We start from the raw sequence: 22,415 nt of genomic DNA, 5'->3' as shown, positions 1-22,415 counted from the left end.
CAATTGTTGAATAATATTGTTCAGGACTTATTTTGAATCTCAGTTATCAACATATAGGAAACTTTCGTTCCAAATCGACAAATTCAAAAAAAGAAAAAAAATCTTTTGTACAACCTAATGGCTAGGAATCACTCTATCAATAAAGCCCTAATGCAACTAAGCCAAAAGACTAAACTACGCCTACCTAGATGTCATAGACAGATAAATTGGATAACAATAAAACTAGATTTATATTAATAAATAATATATACAATTGCAAACAATAAAATTAAAAGAAAATAAAATGAATCTTTTCAAAAATATAAAAAAATGACAAAGTATTTACAATTTCGAAAATGGAAAAAGACATTTTCGTGTAAAATATCAAAAATATCCCGTCAATAATGCGCCTAATATATTTGGTACCGCGATTTGATATACAATCGTTTAGATTTGACTATTGTTTGGTACATGATCTCTTAGATTCTTTTTTTCAATTCTACCTTTTAATTTGGTTACTCGTTTAATTAATTGAGTTACTCGTTTAACTATTTTTTTTTTCAAAATTTGTGTCTAACCAATTTTTTCAAGATTTTTTATCTAATCTAAACAACTTACAAAAGAAAGACGATAGAAAGAGTACCCAAATCTAAAAAAAAAAAAAAAAGATGGAATAAATTGCAGCTAAAGAAGAAGAGTACAGGAGGAGGAAGACAATAGAAAAATGGTAGAGAAGAGAAAAAGATGAAAAGACAAACCTAAAATATTTAAAAAATAACTAGTTTTTATGGGTTTTTGTTACACGAGTTTGTTATATTTAGGAAAGTTATTTAAGTAGTTTGTCATATTTAGGAAAATTTTTGAAAAGAAAAGAAGCAATTTTCAAAAATTAAAACTAAAATGAAAATACTTACGCAACAGAGAGGAGTCGGGAAAATTATGAATTCAATTAAATACATTTCCACAACTTACCTCCAAATAGAGAGATTTGAGATACCAATTTAATTTGTTGGGTCCTGGATCTCAAATCTTGCCATTTCCCAAACCCAACCCAACACAACTTTGGTTGGAAAAATAACATCAGTACATGGGAAAAAACGAAGCAAAACATGATTTTTTTTTCCTTCAATTGATTAAAAAGTGTGTATTTACTAAATTTTCTGTACAGATAAGTAATACATCCTTAATAAACAGAAATAATGAGAAACATCATTTCTTTCCTCGCTTTTATTTAAAAACTATAATGATATTTCATATATTATTCTGCCTCATTCTCATGATATATAGGACCCATGAGATTTCCTGTGTCATATGAACTTACACAAACTATATCTATTTTCTTGCCATCTTTTCCATGTGGTTCCTCAGAATCACATATGTGGGTTGAAACAGTCTTTTCTTTTGTCTTCAAATGGAACTTTTTGTTGTTGCAATTTGAGACTTTTCAACCACTTTTAAGAGATGCGAGAGTTGCTATGCTAATTCAAGCAGATTCAAGAAGCACCGGCAATTGAACTTGTTTTTTGTACCAAAAGAGATGGCAAGTCTCTGATTTTAGAGCCACTGCCCCAGAAAGAAGCTAGACAAAGACCCATGATGGCCATGGCAACAACCGAACACGCGGGTGGAACGGCGTGAGTGCTCCCGAGGAACTGAGTAGCTAGAAGCCCTGCTAGAGTGGAGCTTTGCATCCCTGTGCATAGTGAAATTGTGCGGCTAGCTTCTTCTTCTTGCCTGTCACATCCGCAACATTGTATCAAGCAATGCTCATCACATTTTGAAACCGATTGTATTTGTTTGAAATTAATGTTCAATGTAATCTAGTTTCCATTAACCTTGGTTTTGAGCCAACCTCATTCATTTACAAGGAAAACTGCACTCTAATGTCGAACTAACATCAATGTTTTTCATCTATTAAGCTTTCTAGTCAAAATCAGGACTTCAGGAGCTACGAGTTCCAACCTCCTACCACCTCAAGTGGGAAATCAATGCAAATTCATCCTAAGCTAGGAATCAAAAGCGTTATCAAAACACTCTCTCTATAGGAACCAAAAACTTTGTTTAGGCAAAGACGATAGAAGTTTTTTTTATGTAATTCTTAAGCCACCAACAGATACTTCTACGACTTTTATGTAATTTTGTTGCTTTAAAAAATAGTTTTCTTCTTGATGAAGAATTTTGGTATATGGTTTTGGATGGCCTGTAAAGGTTATCGTTGCTGTGCACTGGAACTTAATAATAAAAAACTTTGTAGTTTTGGATTAAAAATGCCTTCAGTTGTTCTAAAAAACAGATCAATGGAAATAAACAAGAATAAAACACAAAAACAAACGATTTTCAAAGGTTCTAGCAAACAGATTTTCAATAAATGTTATTCTGAAATACAGAGTTATTTTTCAAAGTTTTCTCAAATAAACGCTTCTACTTTTGATATTTAAGCTTTAAAATAATTTTCATAAACAGCTCCCAAACGAGACTATTCATGTACTATAGAAAGAAGTGTTATCTATGACCCACTTGAACAGAAAGGGAAGCAATATTATGGCAGCAGATAGTTTGCATGTGATAGAAAAGTTGAAAAGCCTTATATAGTCACATGCTTTGATAGTTTTCTAAAAAGATTGATGGCAATTGATCAAAGCTAAAGAGCCAATGGTTCCTAACTGCCCTGCTAGATTTTTGAAACCATTTTATCAATAGCGACATACTGATATTTTCAAGGAGAGAACGTGAATGCGGGTAGAATAGTTAAAGTGTTGAAATAATTCAATTTACCATTATTCACCAACTTAAGCTGCTTTTAGGTTGATTAGTGATTTAGGGTGTGAATTCTAACCCAAGATCATCTGAGCCTCAAAGCTTATCAAGATAGATGGGATATTAAGTAAAGAGATGTAACTTTTACCTTATGATTGGGATTTTCGATGCCCAGTATCCCAAAGTGAATGCCATTGCATGAAATGCCAAAACTGGAAGAACCAACTGGGCTCCATGGATCGACAAAATTTGGCTTCTGTTTATAGCAAGGGGGCTACCAATACACAATGAAGTACAGATAATTGCAACAAATGGCATCACAGGCTGAATAATGGCTACGATTGGCTTTGCATAAGAATTAAGAACGAGTCCGAGAGCGACCGGAAGAAGAACAACCTATAACAATACCAGAACATCAATAACCAAACATTTATGATTCTGTCAGTAAAATTCAGAATACTCTTGAAATATTAAAATACACCATTTCTTGATCGTAGCGAGAGGAGATAAAACTTAGTTGCAGCTCAGCATGAGGAAAATATGCGAAATAACAGTAGAAAACTTAACTGAAGAATTATAGAAGGAAAAGAACACACACAAGAAACCTCCATAAGAGAAGTTTCTATTTAACTAAGTCATTTGATAAGAAGCGTTTCTTTTTATGACGACTAGAACAGCTCCCTCATACAACCAGATGCCTAAATAATGGGAAACCCAAAATATCAAGATCTTTCTGCACTAATTTTTTGCGTTCATAATTTCAGACATCAACTAAAGTTTTTATCTATCAAAGCTTGATTCCTTACTAAACAAAATTAACAAAAGAAGTATGTACTACAATCAGCTCGACTTTCTTGTTTGAAATCCATGGATCACATCTACTATACAATCATTCGCTGAAGTACCATTACCTGCAGTATTGATTTTGACATGGCAGCGGCATCAACTGGAACAACCGAACCGATCAGAATGCCAGTCAATAGAGGTGTTAGAAGCACGGAAGAGATGGTGGTGAAGCTGGTAAGGAGAATACTTAAGGCAATATCTCCTTTACTCAAGAAACTGGCATAACTTGATAGCTGAGCCCCTCCAACACAAGCTGTAAGAAGAAAACCTGCATAGAACAGTGGAGATATCCCAAATGCTCTTGCTATCAATACACCAAGAGCTGGTTTCAAAACATACTGAGCAACAAATCCAATAGAGAGTGGTACAGGCCTGCAAATAACAAACAAAATAAAACAATTCTCAAGAACACACCCACGTTTTCAAATGCAGTTGATATGATTTACAATTTAGATGTTTAACCTCTTCATTGCTAGAGCAAAATCATTAATAGAAAGCTTAATTCCAATAGATAACATTATCCCACCAAGAGCTGGGGCATAGAGATCCTTAGGAACCCTGCAAAATGCAATATCAAAAACTTCATAAAATACACTTTATAAATTCAAATTTAGTTTTATGTATTTGTATGAACTACATGCAGTACCTCAAACAGCAAAATACCAATATAACAGTTAAGTTTTATCGAAAGTTTTAATCATCTAAATAAGATAGCATCATAGAAAATAAAAGGTGTAACTGAAAAGCTATGAGTCTTCATATAGGTCCTTTGTGAACTCTGCCAATTGAAAGTTCCAAAACTGAACTCATAAAGTAAAGAAATATTAGACCAAAAATGACATTCAAAATTTAAAGTGAAATCAGGAAAGAAGAAGATATATCCAGAAAGTTGAAAGTGAAAAAAAAAAAAAGACAAAAGAAAAACCATCTTTTTATTAAATACTTGACTGACACTGGCAGATTATACAGACAACACCATACATGCATGCATACACACACACAAATACATATAGACTATAAGTAATTTTTGTATGAATAAAATTAAAATAATAAAAATAAATAAATTATAGATTTGAAAATTACCCTTATACTTGTGATAATTACAATATTACCCATGAATTTTCATATAGATTTAAAAATTACTAGCATTCTTTTCAAATTTCAGAAAAAAATCGAACTTAAAACAATGTAGTGATGAATAGTTTAAATTTACATATCAGATCATCGCCATACTATTTTATTTCCCTTTTTTCTTTGTAATGTTTATGAAAGTCTAGGGTTAATGTTGTAATTTTGAAAGTATAAGGGGGTATATGTGAAAGGAAAAGTAAAGGTAAACTTGAGAGTATTGTCGATGAAATTTTGGAAGTATTGTCTATGAATTTAACTAATAAATAAATTAATAAAAAACCATTTTACCAGAGACAAGAATGGAAGGCTGACTTTCAATCAAGAACAATGGAGAGAGAAAGAATATATTAAAAATTAATTAAAAACATCAAGTCATAATGGGATAAGTTAAGTATCTATCCAACATTGACAATTGGGACTAAATTAACATTTTACAATGATTGAATCAATAAGCTTCCAATATTATTAAATCAATAAGATGGAAATATTTACCATGTAAAAGTAGATGGACAAGTCAGGGCAGAAATTCCAGTAGCAGCTACAACAAAAGGAAGTAACCCCGAAAAAAATTGCGATGAATCACCACCGGCACCCTCCTCAGCAGCCGCTGCATTGGAGTTCAATCCAAACGACAACAGCGAGAAATTCCCCAGCCGAATCCGCGACCCGACTCTCCCAATGAACGGCGAAGTCGAGCAAGCAAAAGTGGACAAAGCTCCATTACACACGGGCTTCAAATTCTTCGACGTCGAACAGTGAGAAGAAGGCCACAATCTGGTGAAAGTACAAGAAATCGAAAGACAGTGGCAATCTGATGAGAAGAATTTTGGTTTTCTACTAGGTTTGATCGGCGATTGCGAAAGAAAGGGAACCGGAGAAGAGCAAAGAGGTATGGCGGACATGGAAAGGGAGAAGGAAGTGTAGACGATGAAGTGGCGGGAGTATTTTGGCCGGAAAGTGAATGGTTGGGCGACGGTGCGTGAGATGATAACGAGGAGGGGAAGAAAAAGGGAATAGTTGAAGACATAGAGAGAAAAATCCGTCCAAGTGTTGGGATTAAAGTCTTTCCCACAGTACTTTTATTTTATTTTATTTTATTATTTATTTATTTTTTTGTCCTTTTCTTTTCCTTTCATTTTAGCAAATTGCTAATTAGTCCCTCTTTATTTTCAAATACCAATTTAGTCCTCTACTAATTTTGGTTGAATCTTGTAGAACCTCTTACAATTTAGAGTTCAACGTTCGATTGCTCATGCAAATATATACGATGTAACAAACGGTAAATATAAATAGGATTGTGTTATATAAGAAGTTTCAGTTGAGCATTAGAGTAATATTAGAACCATTGCTATTTTTAATTTATTGTTATTATTTTTTTTAATTTGAGAGCGTGTTATAGATTATAGTATAGACTGATATGGTAGATTTGAATAAATAGCTTGTTGGTTTAGAATTTACGTTGCTATACTAAAATCTAGTGGACATTAATCTAGCCTAGTGGTTTGTACATGGCCAATGTGATAAATTTTTAGAAGTAAATTAAAGTATTTACAATGTTGTGAATTTATGTTTTCTTTATACTTAAAGGTTTTCTAAATGTATCTTAGGCCAAACAGTCCTTGTTTTTAAGATTGTTAGATTATATATTTACTTACGATCAATCTATGATTCGACAACTCGTAAACAAAATAGACCCAGTTTACTCAACTCCTTAGCCCTGGTCAAACGTAGTTGAGTCTATGCTTAATCAAGCTTCCTTTATTCTAACTCCCAATGATTGTATACTCTAGTGCATGTATATATCAAATTGTATCCATAACATAAGTTTTAACTACTTGAATTATGTTCAAAAGTAAAAAATAAAAAAATTATTGTAAATGGCAAAACTAGTGAAGATACTTACATAATTCCATATTCCATCAACTATAGACATTATCTATCAATGCTACCAATTATATGTATCAGTGATAGAATAATTTAAAGTTTTACCACAAATTTTATTTTGGTCGATTATACTATATTTGTAAATAAATAAAAAATATCATTTAGAAAGTAATATAATGTTTTTATTGTTTTGTTAACGCCAAAAGTACTTTTCCTTCGGGAAAAAAAAAACGTTAAAAGTATTACCAATGCAATTAGATATTTTTGTTTATTGACAAAGATAGGAGAGATGTATCCAAGTGTATTTGTATTTACATGTAAAATTTTGTGTATATATATAATTTTCCTTAAAAGAAAGACAAATATTTTCTTCTAAATTAAAATTAAAAAATATACTTGTGTAATGATAATGACAACCAATCTGTATCTGCCACGCTTCCCAACAATTCTAGAAAGTACTTTTGGTTTTACATTGTTTTTTATTTATTATATAAAAAATATCAACTTATATCAAATCTTTCCTTCTATTGATTTAGATTCTAAACTTCTATATGCTTATTAATTTAGACTATAAGGAATCATGGGAGAGTTAATTTTATGATAATCTATATTTGGAGGAAAGATTATAATAGATAATGTTATGATAGTATCTCTTTTGAGGAAAGATTATTCAGGTAGTATTATGATTATTTTTTTTCCCATCTTTTTTATAAGGTAGATTCGGCACACAAATTTCATATATTTATTTTATTAAATCATCTTACTTTTCTTAAAATCATTTGCCTTAATTTTCTTACCTATGACATTTATTTCATAAATTGGTGATTAAATCGAACATCCATTGTTTTTTTTTTTTTCTGCCGTTCACAAGCAACGCGTAAATATGTAAGGCAATGCAAACCAAAACAATTAAAAATACGAATTTCCCGAAACAGAACTTCATTAATACAAACAATCGTTTAGGCAACAATTTCCTATAAAACAAATAAGAAAATACGACAAATACAGTAAAGAAGAAGAAGAAAAAGACAGACAGGACAAACAAAGGAATCTGCCAAGAAATCAAGCATTATCTTGTAGAATGATCATGCGGTAGTCCAACTTCGTGTCATCGAGTACGTCCAAGAATCCTTTAATATCGTTGACACTTGCACATCAATATCCACATAACTCGCACCCTATCAAGCATACTTAGTTCAGGTATTTCCCACAACTGTCTAACGACCTCCGCACAGGTAGTTCAAATAACTTCCACAGTTTCCACATTTTGGCCTCCCTGCTTCCTTTTTTTATCTACTTGAACTCGTTCTACCCTTACTCGAGCATCCAGGTCATATGCCCATGATGTTCTCAGGGGACATGTGAAGTCCCTGGCTGTACATTGTAGGGATCTCCATATCGTTTCCATCTTCATTGGGAAATCCCTCGTACCCACCCAACACATTTGGCCTCACATCGACAAATGTCTCTGTGTGAGTTCCCGTAGCCTAATCTCTCCTGAACACATAGCTCAAGTCGTCGTAATAGGAAAAGGCTTGTTCATGAGGTCCTTTGGGGCAGGATGGCTTTGTAGAAATTTGGAAATAAATTGTCAGTTTCATTTGGTATTAAAATCGAATAACGCTTCACAGTAAATTAATTGGCTACCTTTACCAACCTGTCAAACAATTTCTTCTCAGCGATTATGCACTTCACCTCATTGTTCCAACCGAACCCACTATAGGATGGGTCTCACATCTTTAATATGGCCTGGAACGTTCTCGTTAGTGTCTTGATTTGACAGTCAATAGTAGTGGTCTAGTGAATGGTACATACTGGCAGCTTCTCCACCATTATTATCACTAGATGTGTCACGTAACCAAGTCTAAATGTGTTGTTGTTGGACTTTCACCCACCGGCGGAGACTAACTCCACCAAGCACTCCATGAGGGTGAACTCCTCCTCTTTTGTCCATAGAAGCCTGTGACAAACTTGCCATACTGACAAACAATGCACAAAAAAAGAAAAAAATTTGTTAAGCAAATTAGTCAAATAACACATCGGAAAAAAAAATTGTCGTGCTTAAAGTCAAGGGTCAGTGTTTCTTTTATTTCGTGGATGCACACATACATTCAACAAATAACAAGACTAGGTACGAAATGAACAATGAGACTAGACATAGTTAACATATTAAAATAAAGCGGTACTACTGCTACACTAGAGATACTATTGATTACGCAACTTTCATTGACTAAAGATTTCTTCTTCTAGATCATCCCTCCACTGACTCCATTCATTCGAGGTCTCAATGTAGTGAATGTCGTCTCTCGCAGTTATGGCATATGTCGAGTCACCATCATCGATATCCTTTATTACATCAGCATTCATCATCTCTCTCTATTTATAAGGTTGTGCAATAGACAACATGCTAGGATTATGTGACATTGGACCTCAATGGGATAGTATGACTTTCCACGAAGGATTTTCCATCGGCCCTTCAACAGACTGAAAGCTCTTTCAATAACATTTCGTGCAACATAATGTTTCATATTGAAGAACTCTTTTGTTGTTGGTGTATTTCCCGCTTTATGCCACTCATATAGGTGGTACCTTTATCCTCTGTAAGGAGCCAGAAATCTCTCCGCGTTGGGGTATCTCGTGTCACACAGGTAGTAATACCTTGTTAGGATTTTTAATATGTTAAATGTCGTAATTGTGGAAGTTTCAAACAACGATGGGAGGAGTATTAGTAGCAGTTACCCTTTAAAACCTTCAGTCCGTTTGGTCTTGAAATAGCATCTCGAAGGATGCACAAGTCAACTGCAGATCCTTCCAAGCTGGCTAAGATGAATACGAAATCTTCTTTCATATCGTATACTCTGAGGACGTTTGTGACAACTTTGTCCTTCTGCGTTCTATACCTTGATCGATCAGTTGCCATCACGTTCATCATGATGTAAGTCTCATCTAATGCCTCAAGACAATTTTGCATTGTAAAAAAAACTGCGAATCAGTAGTAGGACTTTGTGGTACATGAACTAGGAAGGGTATCTAAAAAGCCAACCTTGGACCACCTCTAATGTGGATCTGTGCAAGCATTAGTTACTAGTTGTGGTTTTTTCAACAACTCGACATACAAACGTAGCACAACGAATAATACGAGGTTAAAATGGCTGGAAATTATCTCACCAGACCGCATGAAATCCCTTTGGATGACTCGATTCTTCACGTTGTATGCCAGTACGTGCAGAAATATTACCACCATCTCCTCAACATTGACGATCTTCGTCAACGCAAGTCCAGCAGTAGTCCTTAGCAGATGGCATAGAATAGCAAAGTTCTTCTGTCCATTTTAGTACTTTGACGACATGCAAGGTTGGACTCATGGATCATGCGTAAATATGCTAGCTATCTAATTCTATGCCTAGTGTCGTAAAGTGTTTGAGTTAACTTCTTGTGGTCATTCATTCGTTAGCCCAACGTCATTAGTAACTAAAATTGGGAGACTGTGAAGACAGTTAGTATTGTTCCAATTGCTTCTGATCCATTTGAAGCTACAGACTAAGAACATGCTCAAGTACGTATGGATCGTTAGTTAGTTTGAGAAAGAGGGATGCTTAGATACATATCATATCGTAATTAAGAAACATATGGATTACAATTGAGAATGGGTGTGGAAAAAAAACAGAAAGCTTCTTGTCTCCCATAACCATATTGTTTGAAAAAAATGCGTCCAAAAGTGGGAAAACAATTGTTATATTTCAAAGGTCTCACAAGCATGTTCTTATATTTTTTTAGTTTCGAAAAACAGAAGGAAATAAAAAATATTTAAAGTAACAAATACTCGAGTAGAAGTTTACTTCAATTTGTAGTATGCATTATTTGACTAAAGACAAATACATTTGTAAAAGAAAGGTTTACGTATTGTTTTCTAAGAAGTCCATTAACTATTTTACTAATCTATTAAACCAATAGTATAATCTTTTACTTGACTAAATAAACAAAAAACAAAAAATCTAGTTTATGATAGTGTGCAGGACATTGTGTAAACTTTTTTTTCGCTACCAATCGTATATGTCGAACCAATTTTAATGACAAATTTATTTCTACAGATCGTTGTGAGTGTTTATATTTTGTGAGGCAAATTAATTATTCATGCAAATGTCGTATGTCGAATTTAGAATTTGGCGTAGTTTAGGAAATATCATTTCATATTTGAAACCAAATTTTTTGGACAAAAATTTTTCCTTCTAACCAATTGTGTAATGCATTTTGTTTTCGAAATCTAAACTCGATGCTTTTACCATACTACTTTATTAGACACAAAAATTGAAATTGCATACAAAAGATGGAAAATGAACTTCTAAACTACATTAGAAAAAAATATGGCAGTCCTCTTACAAAGTTTACATGGTCACAGTTTGTGGGTAATCTTTCCTACATATTACAATGTTGTAACGAAAAAAAATAATCGTAGGAAAAAGAAGTACTTTAAACAAGAAAACCCTAGTACCTCGAAAATTAAAATTGTGATCTCTGGCGTACTGCAAAAAAATAAGAAGAAAAGTAAGTTACACACAATGTTACTGGAAGAATGAAAAAAAAGGTTCATATTACAGACAAATTTCTATGGACAATGTGCCCGTACGATAGAAAGAATAGAACAACAGTTAACAGTAATTAGGAAGAAGCAAGTAACTGAAGGAAAAAGTTTTTGTGCCTTAGAGAAATGAAATTCTTTAAAGAACTTCAACTTGAATTTCACACAGTGGAAAAAATGTCTTCAGATATGCAATTGTACGATATGAATTATACTATATGCATGGAAAGGAACCACAAATAATGGAAAAAAATGAGATTCTAGCATGGATTGCAAAGACGCAACAGACATTTCAGGCGTAGGCAACAACAAGTAGTGCAAAAAATGACCTTCAAACATGAATTGTAAAGAAATGAAGGACATTATAGGCATGGACATGAAGAACAAGTAATGAAAAAAAATGTCCTTCTAACATGGATTTCAAATAAAAGAATGACACTATAGAAGAAGAGATGATTAGCAAACCTGCAGTTTTTATACGTCTCAACACACGAAAAGGTGGATGCATTCACGCACACACACAAGTCCATTAAATTTACTGCATAATAACATATCATGAAAGGAAAAAAAACATAAGCCAATGGATGCATTAGTAAACATACCAAATAAGATAGAAAGGAAATTTTAGGATGAGAAAGAGGAGGCATACGAAAGGCAGAAACATGGGGCATGTATATACAGGAGGGGATGTGCTACTTTAATAATGCATTTAAGACCCCCAACCAAAGTCTGAACAAGCAATGTGATAATGACAGTAGACAACACAACGCAGAAAGGAGAGGACATATCAGAGAAATAGAAGAGATAGTCAAAACCCTAATCCAACATCCATACCACAGAAAGTAGAGGATGGGTAAGCACAAGTATGAAGAGATAGACACATCAATAAAGAGAGAATATTTTTTTACAAAAATAGTGTATCAAATGGTATGCACGGGTATGAAGAGCATGACAAATGGCATAGAAAAAGTAGAAAATAGGAAGTTCAGTCAAAGACTAACATAAGAATAAAATAATTTAGGCATGTAAAAAAGAAAACGGAACAGTAATCAAAACATAACCATTTTTTCACATAATAGAAACAAACCATCGAAAAATTACACACATATGGAAATAAGTCAAAAAATGATTAATTCAGAGGATCTCATCATCGACAATCGATAGTGAAAACGTTACCTCCATCCCTACCTTGTTCGGAACGATCCACTGCCATTCAAGATATAGCATCCGTCAATTCTCAGTAAAGGAAAAATTCGAGCTGCAAGGGCAAGTCAGAGCGACAAGACTAGAAGACCAGTCATGCAACAAACCATACTTATTCCCGAAAAGGGTTTTAGAGGCCTTAATCGTGGAAATGAAGCCAGTCAATGAAACCCAAATATGGATGGTGTATCGTTACGGAGGCAACACAAATAAATGCTTTCATCAACAAAACGCAAAACCATCTCAGATCTGCAATTGGGGAAAAAAAAGGAAGACATTCATCAAGGAAGGGGATGAAGGGTTGGAAGACGTAAGAAGAAATGGGGAAAAGCAACTTGGACACAGTGGAGTTGAGGACTAATTGAGACGATGAACGGGAAAAAGGAAACCAAACTTCAAAACGGGAAAAGAAATCAACGAACCTTCATAAGTGGTTCCAAATGATGAAAATCGAAGTTCAAAAGGGGAAAGACGATAACCAACCTTCGAAACAATAAAGACGAAAATGAACCTCTAAACGGTGAAAGACGAAGCAAAAGAAAGTGGAAATAAGGGATTGCACTCAGACTAAGGGAAAGTTGGTGAGAGATTTGGGGAGGGATTACAACAGAGTCGAGGGAGAGAGAGAGAGGTAGGGTTATGGGGGAGTTGAGAAGGGATTGAGAGGGAAAACGAGAGGGTGAGATGGGTTGAGGAGGTGTACGACAAGGAGTTTTGAAACTTCAAAACTAAGGTTATGATAATATTTCCCCCAAACAAGAAGTGAGTTTACATAACCCACTTCTTGCTTTTATAAACCGGGGCCCAAATAGCCCCTAAACTTTTATAAAACCACGATGGAATGTTTATGTAACGACCCAACTCCTTATGCTGAATCGAAGTCATTACTAAATATAGAACAAGTGGTTTAAGTCTAAAAATTTTATTAAAAGCATACGGTTCAAGAAATTCATTTATAAAAACATAAACAAGGTAGTCATGCAAAAATGTGTAAACGTTCTGAAATCCTACTCGGGCCCTATCTACATAAAAGATAGTGAAAAATAAAAAGTACTCAAACTCAAATGCTAAAATCTGAAATAAGAAATAAGCGGAAGCGGTAGTCCCTATGGCCCTCCTCGGTCTCACTTCGGGTCGCTCGCCAGCTTGCCCTTGCCCTTGCCTCGTCCTCTACCTGAAAACTTAAAATGGAGAGAATGAGTATAAAAATACTCAGTAAGGGACCCACTACTAGTCCCACTAGGTGCCTGTTAACTTCCTGTTAGAGTCCTGATAACTGGTACCCAATCTCTGGCACGTTCCCGAACACGTGCAATCATGCGCTCCCGTAGGAACGTAACTCTGGTCTTCGGTGCCCGGGGACACCTAGGACAGTCGGGATGCGAGGACCCCGTCGAGTCACTCGAGTCATGTCTATATCATGCTAGACTGGCGTCCCGTCGGACCACACAGTCCTCAATAGGTGGTGATCCCGAAGGACACCCATGCAGGTACGACTCTAACAGAAATCAAGCTAACAGGTACCCTAATTGCAGTAAACATACACATGGCATCAGCATATAACATGTCACATAAATCATTTCTACACTCTCCGTCCCGACATTCGTCGTAACCATAATAGATCTTGCCACACATAACAGGCTATAGCACAACTATATCGTCATTTGCATCATACTAGCGTTTATTTCAGGCATCATACTGTCAAATCCTCAATATGCAACATAGGGCATACACAGTCTCATACTTCAAACATGAAACTAGTAGTAGAATCTCTTACTTGGAGATCTACTTGTCGAGTCCTAACCGCGAGGCAGTACGTTTTCCAAGCGACGAAGTCCTAACTGTTTAATAAGTCAAAATTCGTAAATAGGTCGCCAACGACCAACGGTTCGAGACTCAATTGAATTTAACTTACCCTAGAAGGAGGTTGCAGTGCTCGAGCCCCTACTGAAGAAATCCCGCGCTGCAGTAATTTCTTGGTCCAAGACGTCCCTTGAGGAAAATAATTTAATTTAGACCCAAATTAATTTAACTAACGTCCGAGCATGGAGTCTTACCGGAAAGACCACAATAATTAATTAGCTTACCAAAATATAGGTGGATGGAGCCAATTTAGTCCTGGCGGCTCGGCTGGAAGAAGACAGGACCGGCTCGGCTTGGGCAGACGCGGCTCGGCTCGGTACAGGGATTTCGCGTGCGGCTCGGCTTGCAACAGGGGGAGACGCGGCTCGGCTTGCCACAGGGGAGACGCGGCTCGGCTACGCAAAAGCGCGCGGCGCGGCTTCACACGCGGGCGCGGCTCACGCACGGGTGCACGCGGGCGCGGGTCGGGTTTCCGGAAGGTGGCGCGCGTCGGTTCGGGTCGCGGGGCGGGTCTTCGGTCGGACCCTTGCGCGCGAGGCTTCGGCTTCCGGATTTCGGGCGGCGCGGCGGTTGTTGGTGGTCCGGCTACCGCGGCTTCGCTCGGCGACGGCTACCGACTGGCGTTTCGGCTGCGCTTGCGTCGGATCGGAGCGGCGCGCCTCGGCTGGCTGACGGGTTGGCTGCGGACGCGCGGAGGCGGCTTCGACTCGGCTTCGGCGTGCGAGAGACGGCTGCTCCGACGGACGCTCGGCTGCGCAGATCGGCTTGGACGATTCTCCCGGCGCGGCTGGGAGCTCGGCGACGGTTCGGTTGCGACTGCGGCTCGGCTGCGCTGCTGAACAGAGAAGGGTACTTGGCGGCTCGGGTTCGCGGCGGCGGCGGCGGCGGCGGCGGCGGCGGCGTGCGGCGGCTAGGGTTTCAATAGGAAAATTTTTCCCCCTTTTTCTTTCTTGAAAATTTTCCTCTTCCTCTTTACGCACGAGTCCCAAGGCCTCTTTTTAAAAGAAATAAAAATAATAAAAGAAATCTTTAAAACCCTCTTTCCTCTCTCCTCCAATAACCACCTTTGACCCTTTCCAAGGCCATTTATTTGTTAAGCCAATAATTTATTTCACCCCCTAACTTCAAAATTAATACATAAAAAAAAAAAACTTTACTTTAATACTAATAATAAACACACTTTAGTATTAATATTAATGGTCAAAACAAAAGGAAACCGAAATTGTTGGGCGTTACAATCTTCCCTCCTAAAAAAAAAACTTTCGTCCTCGAAAGTTCTAATCCTCGAACAGCTTGGGGTACTGGGCTCTCATATCCTCTTCTTTCTCCCACGTTGCCTCTTCCACTCCATGGTTTTGCCAAAGGATTTTGACCAGTGGGATTTCTCGACTGCGAAGCTTCTTGACCTCCCTTGCCAGGACCTCGACAGGCTGCTCCTCGTAGCTCAGATTCTCGCTAACCTGCAGTGGCTCGAAGTCCACCACATGTGTTGGGTCTGCGACATATTTCCTCAGCATGGAGATATGGAATACGTCGTGCACTGCAGCAAACGATGGGGGTAGCGCCAAGCGGTAAGCCACGGGGCCAATCCGCTCCAATATCTCGAACGGCCCTACGAAGCGTGGGCTCAGCTTCCCCTTCTTCGCGAACCTCAGAACACCCTTCATGGGTGCAACCTTCAGAAAGACCATATCTCCCACTTCAAACTCGAGGTCCTTACGTCGTACATCAGCGTAACTCTTCTGTCTGCTCTGGGCTGTCAGCATACGAGCTCGGATCTTCTGTATGGCTGCGTTGGTCGTCTGCACTAATTCGGGGCCTAGCATCCTCTGCTCTCCAACCTCGCCCCAGCAGACAGGGGATCTACAGCACTTGCCATACAGAGCCTCGAACGGTGCCATACCGATAGTAGCCTGGTAGCTGTTGTTATAGGCAAACTCCATCAGATGCAGATGGGAGTCCCAACTTCCTGAAAACTCTAGTACGCAGGCTCGCAGCATGTCTTCTAAAATCTGGTTCAATCTCTCTGTCTGACCATCAGTCTGAGGGTGGAATGCCGTGCTGAAGTCCAACCTTGTACCTAATGCAATTTGAAGTCCTTTCCAGAACTTCGATGTGAAACGGGCGTCTCTGTCTGAAATGATGGATACGGGTACTCCATGTAGTCTCACAATCTCTGTCATATATAGCTGCCCCCACTTACTGGCAGTGTAAGTGGATTTCCCTGGCACGAAATGGGCCGACTTCGTGAGTCTGTCGACCACGACCCAGATCACCGTGTAGCCCCTTAGGGTCTTGGGCAGTCCCGTAATAAAATCCATCGACACACTCTCCCACTTCCACCCTGGCACACTCAAGGGTTGCAACAACCCTGCTGGATGCTGCCTAGGTGCCTTCACCTGCTGGCACACCAAGCATCTACTGACAAAGTCTGCCACATCCCCCTTCATGCCCCTCCACCAATAGACACTCCTTAAGTCCTGGTACATCTTCGTACTCCCAGGGTGCATGGTAAACGAGGAACTGTGAGCCTCAGTCAAAAGCTCCGTCTTAACTGCGCTGTCTTCCGGCACACACAGGCGTCCTTCAAACATAAGGCCATCGTCAGAGGATATGGATAAGCCTTCACCTTGCTCTGTCTCTACCACGCGACGCTTCTCTGCCAAATAAGGATCATTCAGCTGAGCAGCAATGATCTTTTGCCTCAAGGTTGGCTGAACTGTCAACTGAGCCAACTGTGCGGTAACCTCACCTACTGAGACTGCAATCTCTGCCCTCTCAAAGTCCCTGAGTAAGGGGGTCTGCTTGGTGATTAGCGCTGCTGAATGTGCAACTTTCCTACTTAGCGCATCAGCCACTACATTCGCTTTACCTGGGTGGTATAGGATCTCGCAGTCGTAGTCTTTCACCAACTCAAGCCACCTCCTCTGCCTCATGTTCAACTCCTTCTGGGTGAAGAAGTACTTCAGGCTCTTATGATCGGTGTAAATCTGAATCTTCTCACCGTACAGATAGTGCCTCCATATCTTCAGTGCAAAGACTACAGCTGCCAACTCCAAGTCATGGGTAGGGTAGTTCTGCTCATGGATCTTCAACTGGCGGGAGGCATAAGCAACTACCTTACCCTGCTGCATCAGGACACAACCTAGTCCCTTCTTGGAGGCGTCACTATAGATTTCAAAGTTTCCCGAACCATCGGGCACTGTCAGGACCGGTGCAGTCACTAGCTTCTGTTTGAGCTCCTGAAAGCTCCTCTCGCAAGTTGGGCTCCAGACAAAAGGGGTTCCCTTCTTGGTCAACTGGGTCAACGGGCTGGCTATACGTGAGAAGTCTTCCACGAACCTCCTGTAGTAACCTGCCAAGCCCAGAAAACTTCGAATTTCACTAACCGTGGACGGTCGGGTCCAGTTGGTCACCGCTTCAATCTTTGCGGGATCTACTGAAACTCCCTCACTGGAAACCACGTGGCCAAGAAACGTCACCTTCCTTAACCAGAATTCACACTTGGAGAACTTGGCATACAACTTGTTGGCTCGAAGGGTCTCCAAAACTTGGTGTAAGTGCTCCTCGTGCTCAGCCTCAGTTTTTGAGTAAATGAGGATGTCGTCAATGAAGACTATGACGAACGAGTCTAGAAACTCCTTAAACACCCTGTTCATCAGATCCATGAATACTGCAGGAGCGTTAGTCAAGCCGAAAGACATCACAACGAATTCGTAATGTCCGTACCTCGATCGAAAGGCCGTCTTGGGGATGTCACCGTCCCTAATCCTCAACTGGTGATAGCCTGATCGCAGGTCGATCTTGGAGAAGACGGTGGCTCCCTGCAACTGATCGAACAGGTCATCAATCCTGGGCAAGGGGTAGCGGTTCTTGACTGTCACCTTGTTCAGCTCTCGGTAGTCAATACAAAGGCGCATTGACCCATCCTTCTTCTTCACGAACAATACTGGGGCTCCCCAAGGCGACACACTGGGCCGGATGAAGCCTTTGTCCAGCAACTCCTGTAACTGGACCTTCAACTCCTTTAGTTCGGCTGGAGCCATTCTGTAAGGGGCCCTCGAGATTGGGGCAGTGCCCGGCTCTAACTCGATAGCGAAGTCTACTTCTCTGGGAGGCGGAAGTCCTGGAAGTTCGTCTGGAAAAACGTCGGGGTACTCTCTTACCACTGGTTCGGAAGATAGGGAAACTTCCGGCTCTCTCACATCCACTACGCTTGCCAAAATACCCCAAGTACCCTGGCTGAGTAGTTTACTAGCCTTCATGGCTGAGATGACCTTGGGTATACATACCATGCCTGCCCCCCTGAATTTGAAACTAGCCTCGGAGGGAGGGTTGAAGACAACTTCCTTGCCATAACAGTCTATATTTGCATGGTTGGCTGATAGCCAATCCATGCCTAGTATCACATCAAAATCCTGCATGTCTAACACTAGCAAGGTCACGTCTAACATACGATTCGCTATCTCTACCCGACATGCCTTTATTTGTTCTTTGGATAACAGGACCTCCCCAGATGGAGTAGAAACCGACAAAACACTACCCAAAGGCTCTACCTCTAAACCCACATGCTGAACGAAAACGGAGGATATAAACGAGTGGGATGACCCAGAGTCAAATAGCACAAAAGCATAGTGCCCCAAAATTGGGAGCGTACCTGTCACCACAGTGCCAGCTCGCTCGGCCTCCTGCCGGGTAGTGGCGAAAACTCTCCCCTGCTGGGCCGCAGAAGGCTGGGGCGGTGTCGTCTCAAAGGGTTTCCGAGGACACATATCAGCAGTGTGCCCCGGCTGTCTGCACCTAAAGCAGACTCCACTTCCAGCCAAGCAACGACCTCCGTGGACTCTCCCGCAGGTAGTACAAGCGGGTAGCTCTCTCAGAGTCCTCCCGGCTGCTGCAAGCTCCCGTCGGTGACTCTGGAAGACACCTCCTGACCTCAGTGTTCGCTGCGGTGCTACGTCAGGCTGCGTCTCAACCTTTCTCTTCTGTCCCAAGGCTGACCCTCTGCCGGCAGCCTTAGACGCATCGGCTCTCTCAGGCAGGCTCAAATCCAGTGCTATACGTAGTGCATCAGCATGCGTGGCTGGGCGGAGGGCTCTGACAATGCCCTGAAGGTCTAGCCTGAGTCCTCTAACAAATTTCTCCGTCCTGGCAGCCTCATCTCTTACCATATCGGGAGCAAAGCGGGACAGCATATCGAACTCGGCGTCGTACTGCTCCACCGTCATGTCGCCTTGCTCCAAGTTTAGGAACTCTTGCAGCTTGGCGTGCTTCACATTGGCGGAGAAAAACTTAGCATAGAAGTTCTCCTTGAACTGCTCCCATGTTATTTTGCTTACATCGCCCCCTAGCATTCTCTCCGCGGTCTCCCACCAGGCGGTGCCCCTGTCCTCCAAGAAGAAGACTGCACACTGCACCTTCTGGTCTTCTGGGCACTTCATGTACCGGAAAATAGTCTCTATGGACGTCAACCACATTTGGGCCTTTGTGGGGTTGTCCATGGATCCGTCAAAGGTCTTGGGATTATACTTCCTGAAATCCCGTAAGTGTTTCGCCTCGGCCGACAGTTGAACTGGTACTGGTTGAGCTTCCTCAGGGGCTGGAGGAGCGACGGCCTGAGCCTGAACAGGGGCGGCCTGGGCCTGAGCAGGGGCGGCCTCGGCCTGAACAGGGGCGGCCTGGTTCTGCTGGGCGGCAAGGAAAGGCGCCAAAGCAGCTTGCAGCATGTCCTGATAACGCTGCTCCATTGCGGCGAGATCCGCCTGGGTGACCGGTGCGTTTGGGTCGACTGCCGGTGCAACAGGTGGCGCCTCCGGCTGGCCACGACCGGCTCCTCTGCCTCCCCTACCACCTCCTCGGCGTGTACCCCTACGTGGCGGCATTCTCCCTAAAATTCACCAACAAACTTTTCACCACAAGAACTTAACACCCTATATCTAGGTCTTAGACTATTCAGGCAAAATTGTAATCTTAACATTAGCAAGGCTTTAGACATACCTGGCGAGTGCCGAAGGACCGTATAGCCATAGGGTGAAGTAAAACCAAACAAAAATGACTTACATCGTAGGTCAGTCTACAGAACCTAAAACACTGTGCTCTGATACCAACTGTAACGACCCAACTCCTTATGCTGAATCGAAGTCATTACTAAATATAGAACAAGTGGTTTAAGTCTAAAAATTTTATTAAAAGCATACGGTTCAAGAAATTCATTTATAAAAACATAAACAAGGTAGTCATGCAAAAATGTGTAAACGTTCTGAAATCCTACTCGGGCCCTATCTACATAAAAGATAGTGAAAAATAAAAAGTACTCAAACTCAAATGCTAAAATCTGAAATAAGAAATAAGCGGAAGCGGTAGTCCCTATGGCCCTCCTCGGTCTCACTTCGGGTCGCTCGCCAGCTTGCCCTTGCCCTTGCCTCGTCCTCTACCTGAAAACTTAAAATGGAGAGAATGAGTATAAAAATACTCAGTAAGGGACCCACTACTAGTCCCACTAGGTGCCTGTTAACTTCCTGTTAGAGTCCTGATAACTGGTACCCAATCTCTGGCACGTTCCCGAACACGTGCAATCATGCGCTCCCGTAGGAACGTAACTCTGGTCTTCGGTGCCCGGGGACACCTAGGACAGTCGGGATGCGAGGACCCCGTCGAGTCACTCGAGTCATGTCTATATCATGCTAGACTGGCGTCCCGTCGGACCACACAGTCCTCAATAGGTGGTGATCCCGAAGGACACCCATGCAGGTACGACTCTAACAGAAATCAAGCTAACAGGTACCCTAATTGCAGTAAACATACACATGGCATCAGCATATAACATGTCACATAAATCATTTCTACACTCTCCGTCCCGACATTCGTCGTAACCATAATAGATCTTGCCACACATAACAGGCTATAGCACAACTATATCGTCATTTGCATCATACTAGCGTTTATTTCAGGCATCATACTGTCAAATCCTCAATATGCAACATAGGGCATACACAGTCTCATACTTCAAACATGAAACTAGTAGTAGAATCTCTTACTTGGAGATCTACTTGTCGAGTCCTAACCGCGAGGCAGTACGTTTTCCAAGCGACGAAGTCCTAACTGTTTAATAAGTCAAAATTCGTAAATAGGTCGCCAACGACCAACGGTTCGAGACTCAATTGAATTTAACTTACCCTAGAAGGAGGTTGCAGTGCTCGAGCCCCTACTGAAGAAATCCCGCGCTGCAGTAATTTCTTGGTCCAAGACGTCCCTTGAGGAAAATAATTTAATTTAGACCCAAATTAATTTAACTAACGTCCGAGCATGGAGTCTTACCGGAAAGACCACAATAATTAATTAGCTTACCAAAATATAGGTGGATGGAGCCAATTTAGTCCTGGCGGCTCGGCTGGAAGAAGACAGGACCGGCTCGGCTTGGGCAGACGCGGCTCGGCTCGGTACAGGGATTTCGCGTGCGGCTCGGCTTGCAACAGGGGGAGACGCGGCTCGGCTTGCCACAGGGGAGACGCGGCTCGGCTACGCAAAAGCGCGCGGCGCGGCTTCACACGCGGGCGCGGCTCACGCACGGGTGCACGCGGGCGCGGGTCGGGTTTCCGGAAGGTGGCGCGCGTCGGTTCGGGTCGCGGGGCGGGTCTTCGGTCGGACCCTTGCGCGCGAGGCTTCGGCTTCCGGATTTCGGGCGGCGCGGCGGTTGTTGGTGGTCCGGCTACCGCGGCTTCGCTCGGCGACGGCTACCGACTGGCGTTTCGGCTGCGCTTGCGTCGGATCGGAGCGGCGCGCCTCGGCTGGCTGACGGGTTGGCTGCGGACGCGCGGAGGCGGCTTCGACTCGGCTTCGGCGTGCGAGAGACGGCTGCTCCGACGGACGCTCGGCTGCGCAGATCGGCTTGGACGATTCTCCCGGCGCGGCTGGGAGCTCGGCGACGGTTCGGTTGCGACTGCGGCTCGGCTGCGCTGCTGAACAGAGAAGGGTACTTGGCGGCTCGGGTTCGCGGCGGCGGCGGCGGCGGCGTGCGGCGGCTAGGGTTTCAATAGGAAAATTTTTCCCCCTTTTTCTTTCTTGAAAATTTTCCTCTTCCTCTTTACGCACGAGTCCCAAGGCCTCTTTTTAAAAGAAATAAAAATAATAAAAGAAATCTTTAAAACCCTCTTTCCTCTCTCCTCCAATAACC

General features: G+C 41.2%; 1 protein-coding gene and 1 long non-coding RNA gene across 2 annotated transcripts; both read right to left on the bottom strand.

The window, feature by feature from the left end:
- Positions 1-1,079: 1,079 nt before the first annotated feature.
- Positions 1,080-5,783, bottom strand: LOC103489720 (probable sodium/metabolite cotransporter BASS3, chloroplastic). Its single transcript, XM_008449004.3, has 5 exons — positions 5,206-5,783; positions 4,045-4,140; positions 3,648-3,954; positions 2,885-3,132; positions 1,080-1,713 (listed from the first exon to the last, which is right to left on the bottom strand). The coding sequence occupies exons 1-5, from the start codon at positions 5,613-5,615 to the stop codon at positions 1,473-1,475; spliced, it is 1,302 nt and encodes a 433-aa protein (XP_008447226.2). The 5' UTR covers positions 5,616-5,783; the 3' UTR covers positions 1,080-1,472.
- A 5,142-nt stretch (positions 5,784-10,925) lies between these two features.
- LOC103489719 (uncharacterized) lies at positions 10,926-13,147 on the bottom strand. The gene is made up of 4 exons (XR_007818037.1): positions 12,802-13,147; positions 12,365-12,628; positions 11,642-11,714; positions 10,926-11,120 (listed from the first exon to the last, which is right to left on the bottom strand). It is a non-coding gene; the product is annotated as an uncharacterized LOC103489719 (long non-coding RNA).
- Positions 13,148-22,415: the final 9,268 nt, after the last annotated feature.

Source organism: Cucumis melo, chromosome 1 (assembly GCF_025177605.1).
Source record: "Cucumis melo cultivar AY chromosome 1, USDA_Cmelo_AY_1.0, whole genome shotgun sequence".
In the NCBI taxonomy this organism is placed as follows: Eukaryota; Viridiplantae; Streptophyta; class Magnoliopsida; order Cucurbitales; family Cucurbitaceae; genus Cucumis; species Cucumis melo.
Note: the sequence above shows the minus strand (reverse complement) of the source record. Positions and strands in the feature narration are given on the sequence as shown.

Coding starts and splice junctions, on each gene's coding strand:
- LOC103489720 (XM_008449004.3), bottom strand. CDS start 5,615: ATGTCCGCCATACCTCTTTGCTCTTCTCCGGTTCCCTTTCTTTCGCAA. Junction 3,955..4,044: donor TTTGCTCTAGCAATGAAGAG/GTTAAACATCTA, acceptor TGTTATTTGCAG/GCCTGTACCACTCTCTATTG. Junction 3,133..3,647: donor TGTCAAAATCAATACTGCAG/GTAATGGTACTT, acceptor GTATTGTTATAG/GTTGTTCTTCTTCCGGTCGC.